Source organism: Dendropsophus ebraccatus, chromosome 5 (assembly GCF_027789765.1).
Source record: "Dendropsophus ebraccatus isolate aDenEbr1 chromosome 5, aDenEbr1.pat, whole genome shotgun sequence".
Classification (NCBI taxonomy): Eukaryota; Metazoa; Chordata; class Amphibia; order Anura; family Hylidae; genus Dendropsophus; species Dendropsophus ebraccatus.
The window spans coordinates 80760984-80784236 of NC_091458.1; the positions used below are offsets into that span (position 1 = coordinate 80760984).

The 23253-nt window shown below is 41.1% G+C and overlaps 1 protein-coding gene across 4 annotated transcripts in view; it reads right to left on the reverse strand.

Moving 5' to 3' along the window:
- KLF12 (KLF transcription factor 12) overlaps positions 1 to 23253 on the reverse strand; it is a 213265-nt gene that overhangs the window by 33344 nt on the left and 156668 nt on the right. For all 4 annotated transcript variants that reach the window (XM_069970616.1, XM_069970619.1, XM_069970618.1 and 1 more), the window contains one exon: positions 7953 to 8493. In XM_069970616.1, the coding sequence (XP_069826717.1) occupies positions 7953 to 8493 (541 nt within the window). The remainder of the gene's footprint in view (positions 1 to 7952; positions 8494 to 23253) is intronic.

Here is a 23253-nt window from a genome sequence, read left to right on the forward strand (position 1 = left end):
GATTGAGGAACACACAAACTTTTAAAGTATAGACAGGGCCGTATATATATATATATATATATATATATATATATATATATATATATGTGGGGGGAAAAAGTATTTAGTCAGTCACCAATAGTGCAAGTTCTCCCACTTAAAAAGATGAGAGGCGTCTGTAATTTACATCATAGGTAGACCTAAACTATGAGAGACAAAATGAGAAAACAAATCCCGAAAATCACATTGTCTGATTTTGTAAGAATTTATTTGCAAATTATGGTGGAAAATAAGTATTTGGTCACCTACAAACAATCAAGATTTCTGGCTCTCACAGACCTGTAACTTCTTCTTTAAGAGTTTCCTCTTTCCTCCACTCATTACCTGTAGTAATGGTGTCAGGAACCGGACAGCAGGACAAGACAAGACAGTGAGCCCTGAGCTCATCCCCGCCCACTGTCCTCTACCTACTTGCCACAATCCGCCCTAAGATGGCGGCGAGCAACTTGGCGGCGGTCCTTGCACTGGCTAAGTGGAACACAAATACAGACAGACAGACAAAACACAATGAAGAATAGTAAACAGTCCGGGTCACAACAATCGGGCAGCAAAAGTACAAAATCACAATCCTATAAACGTAGTCAAAGTCCAGGCAATATAGTCAAGAGCAGGTGGCAAGCAAGGGAGGTCAAGGAATAAGGCAAAGATCAGGGATAGCAAAAACACAGAAGATACAAGCGGGCAGAGACAAGTCAATAACCACCAATAAGTGCACAGACTGAGGTTTGTTATATAGGAGGCCAGGGCTCTGGTCCAGAACGTAATTGGACCATCCCCCTGAACTCCAAGCACAGACACCTGAGAACAAGACCGATCCACTGGCAGGATGACCTGTCAGTAACAGCAGAACCAGAACACAGATTAACCATGACATGGCCAGACAGAACTCAGCAGGTGAAGTCGGGTGTGTCTCCCAACCCAGGTGAGCAATAAACCAGAGTTCACACACAGCAAAACAAAACACAGAAACAGGATACAAGAAAATCAGTGCCTTCTCGGCCGAACAGCACAAGCAGAGGGGCGCATAATGCTCCGCAGAGATACCATCCTGACAAATGGCACCTGTTTAAACTTGTTATCAGTATAAAAAAAGACACCTGTGCACACCCTCAAACAGTCAGACTCCAAACTCCACTATGGTGAAGACCAAAGAGCTGTCAAAAGGACACCAGAAACAAAATTGTGGCCCTGCACCAGGCTGGGAAGACTGGATCTGCAATAGGCAACCAGCTTGGAGTGAGGAAATCAACTGTGGGAGCAATAATTAGAAAATGGAAGACATACAGGACCACTGATAATCTCCCTCGATCTGGAGCTCCATGCAAGATCTCACCCCGTGGGGTCAAAATGGTCACAAGAACGGTGAGCAAAAATCCCAGAACCACGCGGGGGACCTAGTGAATGAACTGCAGAGAGCTGGGACCAATGTAACAAAGCCTACCATCAGTAACACACTACGCCGCCAGGGACTTAGATCCTGCAGTGCCAGACGTGTCCCACTGCTTAAGACAGTACATGACCGGGCCCGTCTGAAGTTTGCTAGAGAGCATTTGGATGATCCAGAAGAGTATTGGGAGAATGTCCTATGGTCTGATGAAACCAAAGTGGAACTGTTTGGTAGAAACACAACTTGTCGTGTTTGGAGGAAAAAGAATTCTGAGTTGCATCCATCAAACACCATACCTACTGTAAAGCATGGGGGTGGAAACATCATGCTTTGGGGCTGTTTCTCTGCAAAGGGGCCAGGACGACTGATCCGGGTACATGAAAGAATGAATGGGGCCATGTATCGTGAGATTTTGAGTGCAAACCTCCTTCCATCAGCAGGGGCATTGAAGATGAAACGTGGCTGGGTCTTTCAACACGACAATGATCCAAGGGCAACAAAGGAGTGGCTTCGTAAGAAGCATTTCAAGGTCCTGGAGTGGCCTAGCCAGTCTCCAGATCTCAACCCTATAGAAAACCTTTGGAGGGAGTTGAAAGTCCGTGTTGGCAAGCGACAGCCCCAAAACATCACTGCTCTAGAGGAGATCTGCATGGAGGAATGGGCCAACATACCAACAACAGTGTGTGCCAACCTTGTGAAAACTTACAGAAAACGTTTGACCTCTGTCATTGCCAACAAAGGATATATATAACAAAGTATTGAGATGAAATTTTGTTACTGACCAAATACTTGTTTTCCACCATAATTTGCAAATGAATTCTTACAAAATCAGACAATGTGATTTTCTGGATTTGTTTTCTCATTTTGTCTCCCATAGTTGAGGTCTACATATGGTGTCAATTACAGGCCTCTCTCATCTTTTTAAGTGGTGGAACTTGCACTATTGGTGACTGACTAAATACTTTTTTCCCCACTGTATATGTATATTGCAAGTAATATATAGAGAATGAATTGAGGGATGGGACCCCGCTTCCCAGAACTTTGATCTCATCATCATCTAGGCTGCCTAGGATTTCCTGAAGAGACAGAAGGATCTGAACAAGCCTACATCCACAGAAGATCTAGGGTTAGTTCTCACCTCCCTGCCGAGTTCCTTCAAAAACGTTGTGCAAATACCTAGAAGAACTAATCCGGAAAACAAGGGATGGTCTCACCAAATATTTATCTGATTTAGATATTTTTTCTGTTCATTCACTTTGTTATCTAACAGATAATTATAAACTATTAACACTTTAATTTTTGATAGCATGCTTACTTTGCAGCACTTTTTTCCACACCTACCTAAAACCTGCACAGCATAAGGCTCTGATGTGCACCTGCATACAAGTCAATGTCATCTATAGGAACCATTATTGTTGGACAGGTTCACTGTATAAATACATTCACTGCTGGAGTCTCTCAGTTAATGTACATTACTAGCTTTGAAAGCAAGTGACTACTATGCCTAAATTGCTCAATGCTTGTAGTTATTGTCAGAAGGCAGTGAAATCTCTTTGTGAGCCCAGCAGTTGTGCAATGTCTTCTAGTTGATCAAGGGAAGCCTAAGAATAGCACAAGAAAAACAAGTGCCTCCAGGCTGCTGTTTCCTTTCTACAACCAGATTGGTGTACGGTGCGATTAGAAAGGCAGGGCTTCATCCTTCTTTTAGATGTAGAGCAATCAGCAGCTCAGTAAATGGAACCAACGTAGCTTTTTCTTCTTCTCAATGGATTGTTCAAAGCACAAAGCACATTCTCCTGCAAGGCTTCATAGCTAGTCTGTCACATCCCAATTTACAGTCTTCCCCTCTGCTGTTAATGTAAATCAAAGTGAAATGCTAATACCTGGCTCTAACTTCAGAACATTAAACTGCTGAGCAAAATATTAGACAGTCTAAGTGCCAGACACAGGTACAGTATGATAATATAATAGACACAGGCATGCTATAAATGCTACTGTCAATAAACTCATAAACCAACATAAAGAATTGCATTAAAAGCAATTGATGGAAGACATCAAACCCAGTGGTGTGCACCGAACCACAGGGGATAGACAAACATAAAAGCCTTTCTATGCAAAGTTAGCCTTGGGGATCTGCCCTCCAATCATATTGCCAGTAACCTCTGAAACTTAAAATAGAGCAGATATAAAAAAACAAACAAACATACACATTGGTTGGTGGCTATGTTAAATATGGATCAGTCTAAGGCTGTGTTCACATCTGCTTTTCCGTTCCATTAGAAGTGTACAAATACGCAACTCAATAGGGTCCGTCACACAATAGATAACAGCTGTTCGCTAGGAGCCTCACTGACCCTAATGGGGTCTGGCAGGTTCCGTAGTGGTGTATATAGACCACAAGGATACTACTATTGTACAGTTTCAGGCTACTTCTTGAGTACAGTACTTGAGTGCTTACTAAGTGGGTGGGAGAAACGGGGGGAAGGGGCGTTACTTGATGGGAGATGACCTTGCTGCCATGCATTGCTCTCCCCACTCTGTGTCTGCATGAGCGAGATGGCCCCATACGCTTTTATTAGGCGACCATCTTGGTCCCATGTCACAGAGCCAAGAGAGAATGCACTAAGTGCTAATTTCCCAACTTATTCTCATGACTAGTTGCAGTCTTAACACTGACCTTAAACCTCTATTATGTATCAAAACTTTTTATAATGACAGTGCCCATTTAAACAACAATTTCTTTTCAGCCAAACATTTAAAATGTGAAGCACGGTGAAAAGTCACAGAAAATGGTACAAATGGTTTACAAATGTGTCTTCAGTTTCAAAGATAGAGAAAATTGCATAAAAGGCCACAGAAAACAGGCACAAAATGCTTGATAAATTCTCCCCCTAGTTTGTTTGCAGCCACATAAAAAGCTGGAACATTAAGGGGGGCATTTATTAAGTCCGGCGTTTTTTACGCCGGACTTAAAAATGCCCCCGCAGCTCCGGCGCTACGGAGATTTATGTAGAGGCGGACTGCCTCTACATAAATCCCGTGCGCGCCGGTGCGCACCGCCGAAAACCTACGCCAGCTGAGGACTCGAGTAGGTTTTCGGCGTATATTTGGGCGGAACGGATGGTAAATCGCGCGGACTCGCCCTCCGCGGAATCGTGCCCTCCGTTCCGCCCACTACACGCCCCCTTTCCGCCCCCCTGGCGTACTCGGCGGAAAGTGCCGATTTGCAAATATTTTATTCGCAAATCGGCCATTTGCGTATAAAAAAATATGCAAATCGGCACTTTCCGCCGAAAATCATCCATTCGCAGAATGATACATGTGGCCCTAAGAGTGAAGGTAGGTGACTGAGACCGTTCTTACTCGTCATTATGGAGTGCTGTGGTATTTGGGGCCTCTCATTCTTAACAAAGGAGGGCATCATAGAAGTCAGTCCCACCAACTTTAATACTTTTACAAGCTATTTAATGAATTATGAAAGTAAAAAGGGGTTGTCATTGGACAGCCCTTTATTACATGGAATAATGTCTACACCTACATTTTATTAAGGAAAAACTTGCTGTTTTGCTGTCATGCAAGGGTGACTGAGCAATTATTCAAGGTAATAACACTGCAATGTCTGATGTGCATAATGTACAGAAATGTATGTTCATTTTAATATGAAAGACTATTTTTCAGTTGGTCACTTTCAAATATTTTAGTATCTCCACAGTGATTTAATGCTGTCACACTATTAAAAAAATGAATAACATCAATCTTGTGTCCTGTGTTCTGAGCTCTGTTTTGTTATTATTTAGATACAATACTCCTTGCTTGACAGATGAACGTTTGGAGCACTGCCCAATCCCAGAGCGTCAATCCGCTCCTGGCCATCCCGCCCCTTCTAATGATTATCAGTGGAGTGAGCCTGGGGTGGGCCCTCTGGGGGTGAGGCAGTACTCCAAACAGCATTACGGGACAGAGCACTACATTAAAACAGCTTGGAAACAGCGCAGCTCCAACAACAAATCAAAGATATTACAACCCATATTCAGTTCCTATAGAAAAAGAGAACATTTTGACCCCACAAATGTTTTCCAGAAATTAATGCGTAATAGATGATGTAAGTAAAAACTGTTATTTTCAACAGATATGCCATATTAGTGCCAAGTATGCTTTACCCAGCTTTAGCCAGGTGATCACTTTTACATGATGTTGTCATTGCAGATTCATTAAATAAGTTTAAGGGAGGTCTGGATGCTTTTCTTGAAAAAATGTAATACTGTAAGTTATGAGCACCAGATTTCATGTGAGAGAATGTTGATCCAGAGATTTATTCTGATTGCCATTTTGGAGTCAGGAAGGAATTCTTCTCCCTGGGATAAGGCGGTTGGCGTCTGCCTTATAGGGAGTTTTGCCTTTCCTCTAGATCAACACAGTAGGGTTTCTGTAGGTTAAACTTCAGGGACTCTTGTCTTTTTTTCAACTTTAATAACAATGTTACTATGTGATGGGTTTACAGATGAAGTGTTACAGCTTGTCTGGCAACAGAAGAGGCAGAGATCATGTGACCTCTGCCTCAGAAGGGAGGGGGAGGACAGAGGAGCCGAGACAGAGTGGACCAGGAAGTGAGGATTTTCAGCAGATTCAGGGTGCAAGTCAGGATGTGCTTAAAATAAATGTCCCAATTCATGTAATAGAAACCTATAACAAACAAGCTTAGGTTATGGGTAGGAATTAAACAGGGTTAAATCTTTATTAAATGGAAATCCCAATTAATTACCTTAGTAATTAATTACCTTAGTGCAAAACTACACTTCCCTTCATGCCTGTATAGCCAAAGCTTTAGCCTTGATAGTCAGCATTCATGTTCATTTTAATGGTTCTGCATATGGACAAACATGTACATATATAGGATGACACAGCCACAGAAACAATGACATGTCATCCATTGCAGGAGCCAGCTGTCACACATTGTCTGGCACCTGCAGCAACTGTGCTCTGATCCTGATGGTTAACCCTTTGCGGTCATTGCTATTGGAGCATCTAATGGGTAGACAGCTTCCACAAGGGCAGGGAAACAACAGTGCAGGTAAAGAATATACAGTTGTTTCTCTCTTCTTTTTCTCTAATCTAGATAGATAGATAGATAGATAGACAGATAGATAGATACTGTGTTTATTGTGCAAAGCAGAAGCAGATCAAGCCAGTGGTGGGCAGATACTATAAGACAGAGGTGAGTACCTGGCAGTTGGCTCTGGGGTGCAATGCATGCTGGGAGATGTAGTTTCCCGGGTGAATGCCATGATGTAAAACTGGTATCATGTGTAAAAGTTTGAATTTGAGGCTAGAAGCAGTGTAGATAAATGGTAAAGTGTCAAACAATTGGTGGGCATCAGTTAGTGCACCCATATGCTTTTTGTGCATTTTGGTATTTTTATGGGATCTTTGGAATTCCCCTTTAAAGAGGATGGCCCGCCGCCAGCATTTTATACCTATCCAGAGGATAGGTGATAAATGTGTGATTGCTGGGGGTCGGACCATTGGGATCCCCAACATTTAAAAAAGTTTTCCAGTTACTAATTGCAATTGCATGGCCATTGCTATTAACTGTTATGGGACTGGTGGAGTTTGTGCTTGGCTATCACTGTCAGCCCCATAGCAATGAATAAAGCAGTGGCCAAAAAAGTCCACTGCTTCATTCACAAGTGATACTGGTGACGACTCTTCCCTTGAACTGTGGGAATCTGAATAGTCACACTCACAACAATCACCATTTGTTATTACTCATTCTGTGGATAGGCGATAAATGCTATTAGTGGGCCAACTGCTTTAAGCATAGTGACCAAGCCTTATATCCAATATAGAACAATTTTACACAGGGTAAGCCAAAAGTCTCAGAACACCTTTTCATTTAGGTAACAAACAGAAGAATGATAAATCTAAATACTGCAGCAAATAATGAGTGGGGGGCCTATCTTTTAGGCTATCAACAGAACATGGCAACAATAGTGAAAGCTGCCATACTGGATCAGTGGTGAGTTCTTCAACAGGAAGCTGGTCATATAGCATATCAAAGAATGCCAGAATGGTCTCAGAGATTGGTTGCCACAATCTGATTTGCAATATCTGTTGTGGTTCGCAAGTTATCAAAAGTTCATAACGACTGGTTCCAGCGCCTTAAGTTCTGTGTTCAGCAGAGCTGTCCATGGTGTTGAACACAAAGCTAAATCAGCACCAATCAGTACCCTACGACTACTTTGCGGGAGTACTGATCGAAGGTTGATTGCTGATGTCAGTCATTGGTGGTGGGTGTCAGCTTAAGATAGCATTGCTATAGAACAACTCTCCTGATCCTATAAACAACTAATCTGAAAGAAGTGATGAGGGAAAGGGGAACATTTTAAAAATGTTGCTTTGAGTGGCTAGATGGAATGTTATGCCCCTAAATGTTATTGTTTTTCCCTTCACAGAACACATACTATATGATATAAAGATGGAAATGAAAATACATTTTCGATTTTAAAGTTTGCCCTATAATATTTACCTTTAAGATGGCTTCTTCCATCCTCCAACAGAGGTACCACAATGGTAGAATTCATACTTCCTGGTGACCTCACAGCCGTATAAACAACAGGAACGGACTGTACAACAACTGGTATTCTGTGAACATGGCTCAGTTTGTTAGACTGCAAGTTCATAGGACTAGAAGGTGGGACAGGGTGAATGATGTGCAAAAACTGCTGTCCACCAACTCCAGATGCTGAAGCCACAAGAGGCCCTGGAGTCAATACTGTTGGCACAGATGCTGTGGATGGTACAGATGTTATCACAGTTGGTGAAGAAGATGGACGGCTGGATGAAGATGAAGAGTTAGAAGAAGGTGAGGCTACTGAAGTGGTAATGGAAAGTGGAGACGAAGAGACTCCTCTCGGTGAGGATCTAGCTTTGTTTATTGACAAGTCCACTGGTTCTGTTTGTGTCTGAAAATGGTCGGTAGCTAACAAGTCCTCTGGAGGTTCTGCTTTCACATTGTTGAGGAGGAGAGGGACTGCTTCCATATCCTGATAGTTGTGGACTTTTGGTGACTGCAATAAAGTAAAAAAAAGCACAATTGTTAAAATACAGTTACTATCCAATAAAACACTGTAAAACCATAACTGCAGATGAAACTTAGGCTTCGTATTATCATCCTAAACCTCGTGTTGGTCTTCATGAAAAAAAAAAAAATAAAGTTGCTCTAATAAAAATCTTATTAGTGATGATTTATATTGCATGTAATTACAGTTACATAACTGTTCTCTAGATGGCCTTTCAGCAAGGCTATAAAACGTGAAGGCCTGGATTATATGCAGTTTAATGTGGCAGTTACAGTATATTGAAAATCATCTCTTTAATTCTAATCTTTATAATAATCTGCATTTTATCATTAAAAACACAATAAAAACAATATCACAAACCCAATAATATCAGTAAGTGGGTTTAGTGTATGTACTGTATACTACAGTGTTGGTCTGAATGAAATAACCTGACATAACATCACTTTTCTTATAAGTTAGTTCTTTACATGCAACTAAAAGCTTATCAGTATACCCTAACATACATATAAAGATACTTGAAGACACTCTGCAGCTATAAATGGATAAGAAACAGTAGCATTCATACCTAAATGAAATAACATTACAAATATTGCCACCCAGGAGAATATTCATAGTTTGGCATGATGAGTTGTAGCAGAGCCTGAAACAGGGACAGTCTAATCCCAGCCATCCTTGGTTTACTCTGAAACTCTGCGGCCCTATATATATTTATAGATAGGGAGAGACCTGTAAACCTACAGCGTGGGGGGACACTGGGAGAACCCAGAATAGTTTTCCCTCCTTCCAGGCACTTCTAAAATGAATTGTGGTTTCAATACTGATATTTGTTGTCTTTGGCTTCCATTGTTGACATCCCGTTGTCTAGGTTTATTATCATAAATACAGTGGGATAGGAAAAACTGAAAAAAAAAATGTGTTTTTTTTTTTTTTTAAATAACATCTGTTATTACCGAATTATGGTTAAAGTCAATAGAATGCATTAAAGTCAATGGAATGACAGACGCCCAATGCAAACAGTGTATTGGATAATGGATGTTGTTTGCGTGGACGTCAAATTAATGTTCATGACAACTATTTGCGGACGTTATTTTGCAAACAATGGACATTGTTTACACATATTTTTCTTTTCACCGTCTTTTTATCGTCTTTAATACTAAATTCAATGGACCTTCAAAAAAAAAAAAAACACACCCAAAAGGGCCTAAACTAGAATAATATACCAATAGCTGTCATTGTAATCCCAGACTCCTCTTCAACGCAAAATCCCTAACTGCATTTGGTATTCAAAATTACGTATTTCATTTTATGAGAAAGAAAACAGACAGAAAAAAAAGTCATGTGGACGTGGCATTAGCATGTGACTTGCAAAATTAAATGCACTTGTATAAAATTATGTCAAGAGATAGATATGAGTGACACAGTAAGAACCCTTTCACCCTTTCAGTAAAATACTGTCCACAATTATGGAGTCATACTAGTGGACAGCATAGTACCCATTGAATTCTACTGACCCTTTTACACATCTATATTTGCTATGGATCTATAATCGGGCCATGTTTCGTGCAGTGAAAAAACTACTGCCAATTAATGGGTCCATTTATAGATACACATGCATAATCCTGTCCATAGTTGCAGATCCGCAACTATAGACAGGATTACTAATGTGTATAAAAGAAGCACCACCTATCTAACATACATTCTGAATAGGATTCAAAAGGATCAGGCAGTTAAAATCCAATACGTCCGATACTTTCTTTCCCCCTATATCTGCTGGGAGAGAAATGGGAGGCCACCATACACATTGGGCATTCAGGAGATCCTTTAGTCCTGTTTTTATGTAAGAAGTAAATGGAGTCTGGCCAATGCTATCTTAAAGGAGAAGTCCAGTGAAAATTTCTATTAAAGTATTTTATTGCCCCTCAAAAGTTATACAAATCACCAATATACACTTATTACGGGAAATTGTGTGCCTTTTTCCCTGCACTTACTACTGCATCAAGGCTTCACTTCCTGGATATTATGGTGATGATACCCTTATCCTCACATGGGATCATGTCTATTGTCTGTATGTCTACATGTCTGTATATGTATCTCTGATGTTTTGGTAGCCCTGACTCTGCTGTTCCATTCCGTTTTCCCCCTTTTCCTTCTCTTCCTCTCTCCCCCCTCCCTGTGTTGCCTCCCCCTGGGCTTGACTGATCAATTTTTACACCTGTATATATACCTTATGGTTACACTGTATTTGTATGCTTGACAAAGGCCAGTAGGCCGAAACATTTCATTCTTTTGTGTACCCTGATGTGTGAATAAACACACCTTTTTCGTCATGGATGCTGTGGGAATCCCTTTCTTCTGAAGTTTGTAGCACTCATTCCAAGGAATGTGAGTCGCCCTGCGTGCATCCTTCATTTCTACTTTTTGGCCATAACCGGAGAATCTCCAGGTGCTGTTAGACATTTTCTTTTATTTGGAATAATATGGTGATGTCACGCCCCGACTCCCAGAGCTGTGCGGGCTGTGGCTGCTGGAGAGGATGATGGCAGGGGACACTGAGGGACACAGGGCACTGGAGGGACACTGAGCATCCCCCTGCCATCATCCTCTCCAGTATCCACAGCCCGCAAAGCTCTGGGAGTCGGTTCGTGAAATCACCATGTTATCCAGGAAGTGAAGCCTTGATGCAGTAGTAAGGGCATGGAAAACTTTATGTGCATTTCGCGTAATAAGTGTATATTGGTGATTTGTATAACTTTTGGGGGGGCAATAAAATACTTTAATAAAAATTTTCGCCTGGCTTCTCCTTTAAGAGTCTGAACTCCAGTTTCGATACATTGTAGCAGACTACAGAAGAATGAAAGATTAGACATGTTTAATTTCAATTTCCTAATCCTTTTTCTGTAGAACCACCAACCACCATTCAAAGCCATGCTGAGAATTCATGTGTATAGCTCAGCTACAAGCTAAGTGCAATATATATATATATATATATATATATATATATATATATATATATATATATATATATATATATATATATATATATATATATATATATATATATATTCCTTTAGCAGTATACATGTTATAAAAAAAACAAGGGTAAACTGTCACACTGGCATATGCCATGCTCAGCTAAGACTCATTGGGGAGAACAAATCCATTTAAACAAAAAAAACAACATAAAGCCATGACATGAAAAATATATCTTGTAAGAAAGTTGTTGACTTGTCTTGAAAAAGGCAAGATGTGCTAATAAGAACACATAAAATGTGTGAAGTCCATTATAACAGCCTTTTACCATAACAGAATGGCACTTGAAATGCACACATGCTGTACAGTTTTCCGATATTTTTTTTGTTAGAATTTTTTTAATTTAGTCTTATTACAGTAAATTGTTGCATTGTGACATGAAGCAAACAGTCACAAACAAATCCCTTTCTGCTCTTCCTCTTCCTTTTTATTTCAGATCCAACATCTCAATAGTATAGCAAAACTATTTGCTGACATGTTGCAGTGACAATAATTTACCACTTGATGGAGCTACAACATATTAGATACTAAATAAATGAATGTAACATAGCAGTTACTCAGCACAAGCTAGTAAAAATAAACACAAAAAAATGTTTGTTGTAAAATGTACAACTAAAAATGTTTGAGAGTATATATTTTGCAAGATATAATGACTATAAACATGCAATATAAACAGTATATATATATATATATATATATATATATATATATATAATTTTTTTTTTCTTTCTTTCCTTCAATCTTTATTTATAATTTTTTAAATAGAAAGGAAGATTCATGTTTAAAATCATACAGGATCAAGAACAGTACTTTTGAATTATTCCAAACAGAGGGGTGTATCCAGAAAGATTACATCTATACCAAATTTCAAGAGGGGGTATCCCCGAGAATGCTTCTAGGTCATCTAACGCTTCTTACACTGGACCCGCTAAAATTTAGCCCCTTGCAAAAGATACTGCTTCTCCCTTGTCCATGATTATTTTTCGTGTCTTATGCTTTCAAAACCTACCACTACAAAACAAATTTGTTCTCAACAATCTTTGATATTACCTACTAACACTCCTCAAGAGGAATGATTCAGGCCATTTATCTATTGTACTAGCTGGAGCAGTGCACCCAGCGGCCCCCCACACCTTACAATCCCTAACCACATTCATCCAACAAATTAAGCGGTCATGGTCTTATTTTTGTGGGTGCCCCTTCCACCCATCCACTGAAGTCCGACTTGGTACAGCGAATGTCCCTATATTAGGGACCTTATCCACTCCACCTGCCGAGTCTTCAAACTACCGGGCAATCCAACTCCCATACCCTCATGTGCCACAAGGGCTGAGAGTCAGATGCCCCGATTCTTGCACCCTTTTGCGGCAGCTGAGGACCCCTGCCAAGAGTCCCCACCACCAACCAGATTATACCACTCATTTTGTGGGGCGCCCACCTCTATTTTCATTTTATTTCAATTGACCCGCTTAGCCACAATTACTTTACCCATTCACCCTAAGAGGCCACTGACCACAATGCCCCAAACAGCACCCTGCTGTCTATTATCTATTACTATATCTCCACCTAACCTACTTTTACTACTTAATCTTCATTTCGCCATAAAATTCTCTTTACCATAATTAATATTCATTACTTCTAAGCATGGACAGGGATTGGCAGTCTCTCAGCCCCAATTTTACAATCTTGGGCATATATATATATATATATATATATATATATATATATATATATATATATATATATATATATTTTTTTTTTTTTCCCAGAAAAATTAAAGTCAATTCATATATAATGAAATAAAAAAAGGTTCATTCATTTTTGTTCCTAAAAATGTGAAAGGTTCATTCACACATACACTAGTGTTATGGATGCACATCAAGAGTGCCACTTTCAATGAATCCACTAACTTGGCTGGTATAGTTCCAGACACCATGACCATGGTGTATAAGAGATCCAGCACCAGTTATTTTCATTGTTCTGTTTCTTTTTTTCAATTGGGCATTCTGCTGGGGCATTTTTTCTAACTTTTTTGAATAACTTTTCAAAAGTTATAGCACAAAAAAATGGATTTTGGCACGTGAGATGTTTCTATCAGATCCGTACATCTCAAAATAGACCTCCCTGTGCTGTGTACCCCCTTGCATAATCAAACATATACAGTGAGGTCTACTACAGCTCCCAGCATGCTTCTGTGTGGCTGTGGTAGAACAACAACTCTCAGTAGAATCCTGTGTGGCTGTGGTATAACTACAACTCACAGCATGATAATGTGTGGCTGTGGTAGAACTAAAACTCCCAGCATGATAATGTGTGGCTGTGGTAGAACTAAAACTCCCAGCATGATCCTGTGTGGCTTTGGTAGAACTACAACTACACCATCCTAAGCCACCCCCCATGCTCCTCCCCTGGACCAGAGACAGATTAGCAGTATGAGCCTCCACTCCACCTTCTCCTCATGGGCAGTGGCAGCTGCAATGGCTCCCCGCAGACCAGATATAGCAGCAGCATATAGTCCGACCCTCTACCGCTGTGAGGAACAGTGAACTAGCCCCCTGTGTAAAATGTTTGGGAACCCCTGACATAGAGGATACATATATACAGGAGGAGGCATACACAGGAGTACATAAAAAGGATACATATTTACAGCAAGAGACATATATACAGGAGTACATAGAGGATACATATATACAGGAAGCGACATATATACAGGAGTTCATAGAGGATATATATATATATTTATATATATATATATATATATAGATATATAGATACAGAGGAGTACATATATATATATATATATATATATATATATATATATATATATATATATATATATATACAGGAAGATACATATATACAGGAGTAGAAAAATGGAACAGGTGTAGACGGCACTGTGTGGCAAATAGCTCCGGTGGGTGCACGGCCCTCAGGAGTTAGACCCTAACTCCTTGGAAATCCAGACAATAGGTAGGAAGGCGGCACTCCAAAAATAGTGAAAAAATAGTGGTTTTATTCACCCATAATGTGCAATACAACGTTTCAGTTTCTCGATGAAACCTTTTTCAAGCAACACTTGAAAAAGGTTTCATCGAGAAACTGAAACGTTGTATTGCACATTATGGGTGAATAAAACCACTATTTTTTCACTATTTTTGGAGTGCCGCCTTCCTACCTATTGTCTATATACAGGAGTACGTAGAGGATACTAATAGGGGGTGCGCACATGAGGGGGGTATTCTAAAAGGAGGAATGAACCATGGTTGGGGGATTACCCATACCCAGAGGGGGGATTGCTTGAGGGGGGGGGGGTGCATTGTGACAGCAAAAGTGATAATGTGAAGGGAAAAGTGAACTATGGTAAAAATACAGAAACCCCAGTTTCCCAGCATCTTGTATTGTAGTTAGTATGATGGAGGTCACCCAGCTTTCCCACCATCTTACACTGAGTATGTTGTGGTCACCCAGCTTTCCCACCATCTTATACTCAGTATGATGGAGGCCACCCAGCTTTCCCACCATCTTATACTCAGTATGATGGAGGCCACCCAGCTTTCCAGCATCTTATACTCGGTATTATGTGTTCACCCAGCTTCCCACCATCTTATACTCAGTATGTTGTGGTCACCCAGCTTTACCACCATCTTATACTCAGTATAGTAAATAGGGTTGAAAGAAGACAAGAGTCCATCAGGTTCAACCTAGGAAAATCCTACTGTGTTGATCCAGGAAGGCGAAAAACCCCTATGGGGCAGAAGACAAACGCCCCACCACAGGGAGAAACTCCCCCCCCTCCCCCGACTGCAATGGCAACCAGAACAATCCCCGGATCAACGTATCACCAGAAATCTAATGCCCATAACTTGTAATATTATATTTTTCAAGAAAATCATCCAGGCCTCCCTTGAACTTATTTAATGAATCAGCCATGACAACATCATGTGGCAGAGAGTTCCACAGTCTTACCGCTCGTACAGTAAAGAACCCGCGTCGATGCTGATGATGAAATCTTCTTTCCTCTAGACGTAGAGGATGCCCCCTTGTCATTGTTACAGACCTAGGAGTAAAAAGACCACTACAAAAATCTCTGTACTGTCCATTCATATATTTGTACATTGTGATCAGATCGCCCCTAAGACGTCTTTTTTCTAGCGTAAATAACCCCAAGCGTGATAACCTGTCCTGGTACTGTAACCCACCCATTCCCTTAATGACCTTTGTTGCCCTCCTCTGCACCCGCTCTAGTTCAGCTGTGTCCTTCTTATATACCGGTGCCCAAAACTGTACACAGTATTCCATGTGTGGTCTGACCAGTGATTTATAAAGAGGCAAAACTATGTTCTCATCTTTAGCATCTATACCTCTTTTGATGCACCCCATTATTTTATTAGCCTTGGCAGCTGCTGCCTGGCACTGATCACTAAAGTTGAGTTTACTGTCCACCAATACCCCCAGGTCCTTTTCGGAAGTAGTTTTACCCAGTGTTTTATTATTTAGCACATAACTGTACTTATTATTTCTATGGCCCAAATGCATAACCTTACATTTATCCACATTAAACTTCATTTGCCATTTCTCCGCCCAAGCCTCTAGCTTCTCCAAATCCCTCTGTAATATGATATTATCCTCCTCTGTACTGATTACTTTACCCAGTTTAGTATCATCTGCAAAAATGGAGATTCTACTCTGTAGCCCCTCTACAAGATCATTAATAAAAATATTAAAAAGAAGTGGACCCAACACTGACCCCTGTGGTACCCCACTAGTAACTAAAACCCAATCTGAATATGTTCCATCAATGACCACCCTCTGTTTTCTATCACACAACCAGTTACTTACCCATTTGCATACGTTTTCCCCGAGTCCCAGTATCCTCATTTTGTAGACCAACCTTTCATGCGGCACAGTATCAAATGCCTTTGAAAAGTCCAGATACACAACATCCACAGCCTCCCCCAGGTCCAGTCTATAACTTACCTCTTCATAGAAGCCGATCAGATTAGTCTGACAGGACCGATCCCTCATAAATCCATGCTGGTGCTGCGTCATAAGATTATTTTCATTAAGATACTCCAGTATAGCATCTCTTACAATCCCCTCAAATACTTTACCTACTATAGATGTTAGACTTACAGGCCTGTAGTTTCCAGGATCACTCCTTGACCCCTTCTTGAATATTGGTACCACATTAGCTATGCGCCAGTCCTGTGGAAGAATCCCTGTCGTAATAGAATCTTTAAATAATAGGAATAACGGTCTGTCCAACACAGTATTTAATTCTTGCAAAACCCTAGGATGGATACCTTCTGGGCCCGGTGACTTATGGATTTTAATGTTTTTAAGGCGTTTCCCCACTTCTTGTTGTGTTAGGCAGGTGAGATTTATGGGAGGATTAACATTATCCCTAGTCATGTCGTCTGTTATGGGATTCTCCTCTGTGAATACAGTAGAGAAGAATGTATTTAGTAGATTGGCCTTTTCCTCTTCCCCCTCCACCATTACACCCAGATTATTTTTGAGGGGACCAACATTTTCGGTTTTAAGTCTTTTGTTATTTATATAGGTGAAGAACATTTTGGGATTTGTTTTACTTTCTGTGGCTATCCTTCTTTCTGTTGCTATTTTTGCTTCTTTTATTTGCGTTTTACACATTCTATTCTTCTGTCTATAGTTGCTCAATGCTTCCCCACTACCTTCTTGTTTTAGTAGTCTGAATGCTTGTTTCTTATCATTTATTGCACCCCTTACAGCTGTAGTTAACCACATTGGATTTCTCTTATTTCTACTACGTTTATTCCCATATGGTATGTGTCGTTCACACGATTTACCCAGGATGCTCTTAAATATGTCCCATTTCTCTTGTGTACTTTTATTTCTGAAGGCATTGTCCCAGTCTATGTTCCCAAGGTCCTCTCTTAGTTTTTGGAAATTAGCCTTCCTGAAATTTAATGTTTTTGTAGCCCCTCTGCTAATCATTTTATTGAAGGATAATTGAAAACTTACTATGTTATGGTCACTATTACCTAGGTGACCCCCCACCTCTATTTTTGATATTCTGTCGGGCCTATTGGTTAAGATCAGGTCCAGAAGGGCCCCCCCTCTTGTTGGTTCCTCTACTAGTTGGGAAAGGTAATTATCTTTTACTATTTCCAAAAACACGCTTCCCTTCCTGGAGCTGCAGGTTTCTGCTTTCCAGTTGATATTTGGGTAGTTAAAGTCCCCCATAATAATGACTTCCCCCTGCTTCGCTGCCGCATCTATTTGTCTTATAAGAAGATTTTCTGATTCTTCCACTATACTTGGAGGTTTATAACTCACTCCTATAAGAATTTTATTATTCTTTGTCCCTCCCCTTATTTCTACCCAAAGAGACTCCACATTATCATCACATATATCCTCCCACAGAATAGGCTTAAGGCATGATTTAACATATAGACAGACCCCTCCCCCTTTCTTATTTTTACGGTCATTTCTGAATAGACTATAACCCTGGATATTAACGGCCCAGTCATAGGTCTCGTCCAGCCATGTCTCGCTTATCCCCACTATATCATATTTCTCTTCAACCATTATGAGTTCTAATTCCTCAGCTTTATTAGTGAGGCTTCGAGCATTAGTATACATACATTTAATATATTTGTCCATATTCCCTTTCCTTTTATCACTAGTGACTATTCTAACCCCTCCCGCCGCTCCACCCCCAGTTCCATAATCTAGGCCCAGCTCTCCATCTACTCTGTCTTCACTTACTATATTGTAGTTGCCCTCCCCCCCGGTCCCTAGTTTAAACACTCCTCCAACCTCTTAGCCATCTTCTCCCCCAGCACGGCTGCACCCTCCCCATTGAGATGCAGCCCGTCCCTACCGTAGAGCCTGTAACCGACCGAGAAGTCGGCCCAGTTCTCCATGAACCCAAACCCCTCTATCCTACACCAGCTCTTGAGCCACTTATTTACCTCCCTAATCTCCCGCTGTCTCTCAGGTGTGGCTCGTGGTACAGGTAATATTTCGGAAAAAATCACCTTGGAGGTCCTAGTTTTAAGCTTCCTGCCTAAGTCCCTGAAATCATTTTTAAGGACCCGCCACCTACCTCTAACTTTATCATTGGTGCCAATGTGCACCATGACTGCTGGGTCATCGCCAGCCCCTCCCAGTAATCTGTCAGCCCGATCCGCGATGTGACGAACTCGAGCGCCAGGAAGGCAACACACTGTTCGACGATCCCGGTCTTTGTGACAGATTGCCCTGTCTGTCCCCCTAATAATTGAGTCCCCCACTACCAGTACCTGCCTGGCCTGCCCTGAACTCCTGTTTCCCACCTTACTGGAGCAGACACCCCCCTGGCTTTCAGAGGCAGTGTCCTGCTGCAGCAATGCCACCCCTGAATCAACATCCCCCTCATCCGCCAATTTGGCAAACTTGTTGGGGTGTGCCAGATCAGGACTGGCCTCCCTCACACTCTTCCCTCTACCCCTTTTTCTAACTGTGACCCAACTAGCTGCCTCTTCCTCCTGTACCTCCATGCTATCACTCTCTCCCCCATCTACCCCTTGGAGTGCTTGCTCAGTGAGAAGCAGACCCCTTTCCAGTTTGCCAATGCATCTCAATCGTTGCAGCTGCTCATTTAGATCCAGGATCTGGGCTTCCAAACCAGCAACATGCACACATCTCCCACAATGGTATGCACCCTCGATCGGTTGATCAAGGATTGCATACATCGCACAAGATGTACATTGGGCCGCATTGTCAAACATGGCGCTCATTTATATGGGGATATTATGTATAAAGAAAGAAAAAACAAACAAGCGACAAAAGCAAACAATGTGTTCAAAAGCAAATAAACTATTTGTTTTCCTCTAAAACTCCCCGAATCTAAAGTCCCAGAATATTAAAGTCCCACACTTGAGACAAAAACACACTTCAGATCAAAAACTCGCACGCTCCAAAACTCGCTCACAATACAATATAGAAGTACTTAGCTTGCAGAGTTTGTTGCTTCTGGCTCCTGTGTTTGAGAGACTGGGAGGCTTCACACAGATGTAATTTATCAACTCTTAATTAGCAATCAGTCCCCTCCCCTTCCACCTGTGTAACCTCCAGCAAGCTTGTGTGTATACAGGCTATAGTAATGTGTCCCAAGTAAACCAGATACAATGTATATAACCTCTAGGAAAATAAATACAGATAGACTAATCTATAGTACCTTGCTATATACTATATTTGTACAGGGATTTGTTATCTATAAACCCAGTAAGGACAGATATCACTCAGTAACAGGTATGTTATACACTCCTTCCCAGAATATTAAAGTCCCACACTTGAGACAAAAACACACTTCAGATCAAAAACTCGCACGCTCCAAAACTCGCTCACAATACAATATAGAAGTACTTAGCTTGCAGAGTTTGTTGCTTCTGGCTCCTGTGTTTGAGAGACTGGGAGGCTTCACACAGATGTAATTTATCAACTCTTAATTAGCAATCAGTCCCCTCCCCTTCCACCTGTGTAACCTCCAGCAAGCTTGTGTGTATACAGGCTATAGTAATGTGTCCCAAGTAAACCAGATACAATGTATATAACCTCTAGGAAAATAAATACAGATAGACTAATCTATAGTACCTTGCTATATACTATATGTGTACAGGGATTTGTTATCTATAAACCCAGTAAGGACAGATATCACTCAGTAACAGGTATGTTATACACTCCTTCCCAGAATATTAAAGTCCCACACTTGAGACAAAAACACACTTCAGATCAAAAACTCGCACGCTCCAAAACTCGCTCACAATACAATATAGAAGTACTTAGCTTGCAGAGTTTGTTGCTTCTGGCTCCTGTGTTTGAGAGACTGGGAGGCTTCACACAGATGTAATTTATCAACTCTTAATTAGCAATCAGTCCCCTCCCCTTCCACCTGTGTAACCTCCAGCAAGCTTGTGTGTATACAGGCTATAGTAATGTGTCCCAAGTAAACCAGATACAATGTATATAACCTCTAGGAAAATAAATACAGATAGACTAATCTATAGTACCTTGCTATATACTATATGTGTACAGGGATTTGTTATCTATAAACCCAGTAAGGACAGATATCACTCAGTAACAGGTATGTTATACACTCCTTCCCAGAATATTAAAGTCCCACACTTGAGACAAAAACACACTTCAGATCAAAAACTCGCACGCTCCAAAACTCGCTCACAATACAATATAGAAGTACTTAGCTTGCAGAGTTTGTTGCTTCTGGCTCCTGTGTTTGAGAGACTGGGAGGCTTCACACAGATGTAATTTATCAACTCTTAATTAGCAATCAGTCCCCTCCCCTTCCACCTGTGTAACCTCCAGCAAGCTTGTGTGTATACAGGCTATAGTAATGTGTCCCAAGTAAACCAGATACAATGTATATAACCTCTAGGAAAATAAATACAGATAGACTAATCTATAGTACCTTGCTATATACTATATGTGTACAGGGATTTGTTATCTATAAACCCAGTAAGGACAGATATCACTCAGTAACAGGTATGTTATACACTCCTTCCCAGAATATTAAAGTCCCACACTTGAGACAAAAACACACTTCAGATCAAAAACTCGCACGCTCCAAAACTCGCTCACAATACAATATAGAAGTACTTAGCTTGCAGAGTTTGTTGCTTCTGGCTCCTGTGTTTGAGAGTATGATGGAGGCCACCCAGCTTTCTCACCATCTGATACTCAGTATGGTGGAAGTCACTCAGCTTTCCAGCATCTTATACTCGGTATGATGTGGTCACCCAGCTTTACCACCATCTTATACTCAGTATGATGGAGGCCACCCAGCTATCTCACCATCTGATACTCAGTATGGTGGAAGTCACCCAGCTTCCCACCATCTTATACTCCACTCCAGATCTTACCTATTATTACCCTCCCCACCATCAGTGCAGGGACGGTAGATGGTAACCCGGACCTGTACTTCTTCCAGCAACAACATTCCAACAGTTCGGATAACTTCTTAAGCCCTTCTGGTCATTTGTGACTATGGAATTCCTACTGCGCTATGTGAAGGGGACAGAAGCCGTCCCATCTACTTATACAGGAAAGTGTTTTCCGCCCCTTTCACAGGGCACAGTAGGAATTTCCTGATAACAAATGACTGGAAGGGCAGATTGTGTTATCTGAACTGTCAGAACAGCACCGCTGAAAGAAGTATGGGAGCGGGTGGCCATCTACCTTCCTCGCACTGATGTGGGGAGCGTAATAATAAGTTAGGGCCAGAGTGGTCCATGAAGGATGGGCCGCTAGGAGGCTACTCATGGGCCAGTGCTGTGTCCTGACCCCCCCCCCCCCCCCAGGCTAAAATTTGCACTAACGTAATACAATTTACACTAAAGTTATACAAAAGTACCCCCAGTGGATCTACAATTTATCTCCAAAGAAAAGTGCAAATGTCAAGTTTCAGTTCAGACAAACAGCTAAGTCATATTGAGCAAATGGAGGGATTCTTAACCATGGTGAAAAGGAGGTTCTCATTAATACTAAACTGGCAAATATCCCAAAGTTCTGTCATGACAACTCAATTTCTGGTGGCCATTTTGGCAGAGATAATACATTAGCCAAAATCTCTGGCTGTTGTTACTGGCAGGCAATGAAGAATAACATTCCCCAACATGTCAAAGCCTGTCAAAAATGTTTTGTCATAAATCCCAAAATCAGCAAGGAAGCTCCACCAGTATATCAGTGTCTGTAAAAGTATGGAGCAGGATTGGTATGCTCTGTCCTCTTCAGGAAACATCAAAGGGCAACAAATATACAGTTGCTGTTGCTGATCATTTCTTCCTGACTGAAGCAACAGCCACCCCAGATAAGAGTGCCCAGTCAATAGCAATTGTTCTGTATTCTGTTATCTGCCAATTTGGCTGTATTGACGCTCTGATTAGTGACCAGGGACGAGAGTTTGTGAACTCGATCATCGACAACCTGATGGAACATTTTCAAACAGATCACACCATTTCATATGCCTACCGCCCACAGACAAATGGGCATTGGGAATGTGAAAATCAGTCACAGAATCCCTTACCACAAGGCGGAAGCAGGTATTTGCACACCGGCGGCGGATCCCAGCATGGACGGGCATTTACCAGCTACTTAAGGTAGGACTACTAGCTAAACGCAGCAGCCTCTTAGTACACCCCACATCGGGAACGCTGGTTAGGGGTGTCTATCTTTCACCCGACCGTGGCCATACATCGCTTTATGCACGCGGGGCATATGTATCCGTGGACCCGTTTCCTGGCCATCTTTTTCTAGATGAGTATATTGCTCCTTTATATCCATATCTGGTCTAGGATGCATTGTTGTCTAGATCTAACTTCATACTGCAGTGTTTTCTATTTGCGAAACATTTGTGGGTTACACTTTACTAGTTGAATAATATACTGCTGTAGTTTCTCCATATATGACTCTGGCATTATAGGTATGTTTCTAACACCTTAACCACATGGGAGAGATAACCATACTATAAGTTGTTATATAGCAGTAGCCATTGTGTGTTCTTATCTTATAGTGGTGCAGATTGCTGTTTATCTTTTTTAAATATTAAATGATCATTGCTTGTTGATTCCCTGATGAACCCGTAGCAAACAGACGGGGGAAACGCGTAGGAATATTTATATATAATTATATCTGTTGATCATTATTGTACATAATTTATGGAGTGTACACGTTTTTTTT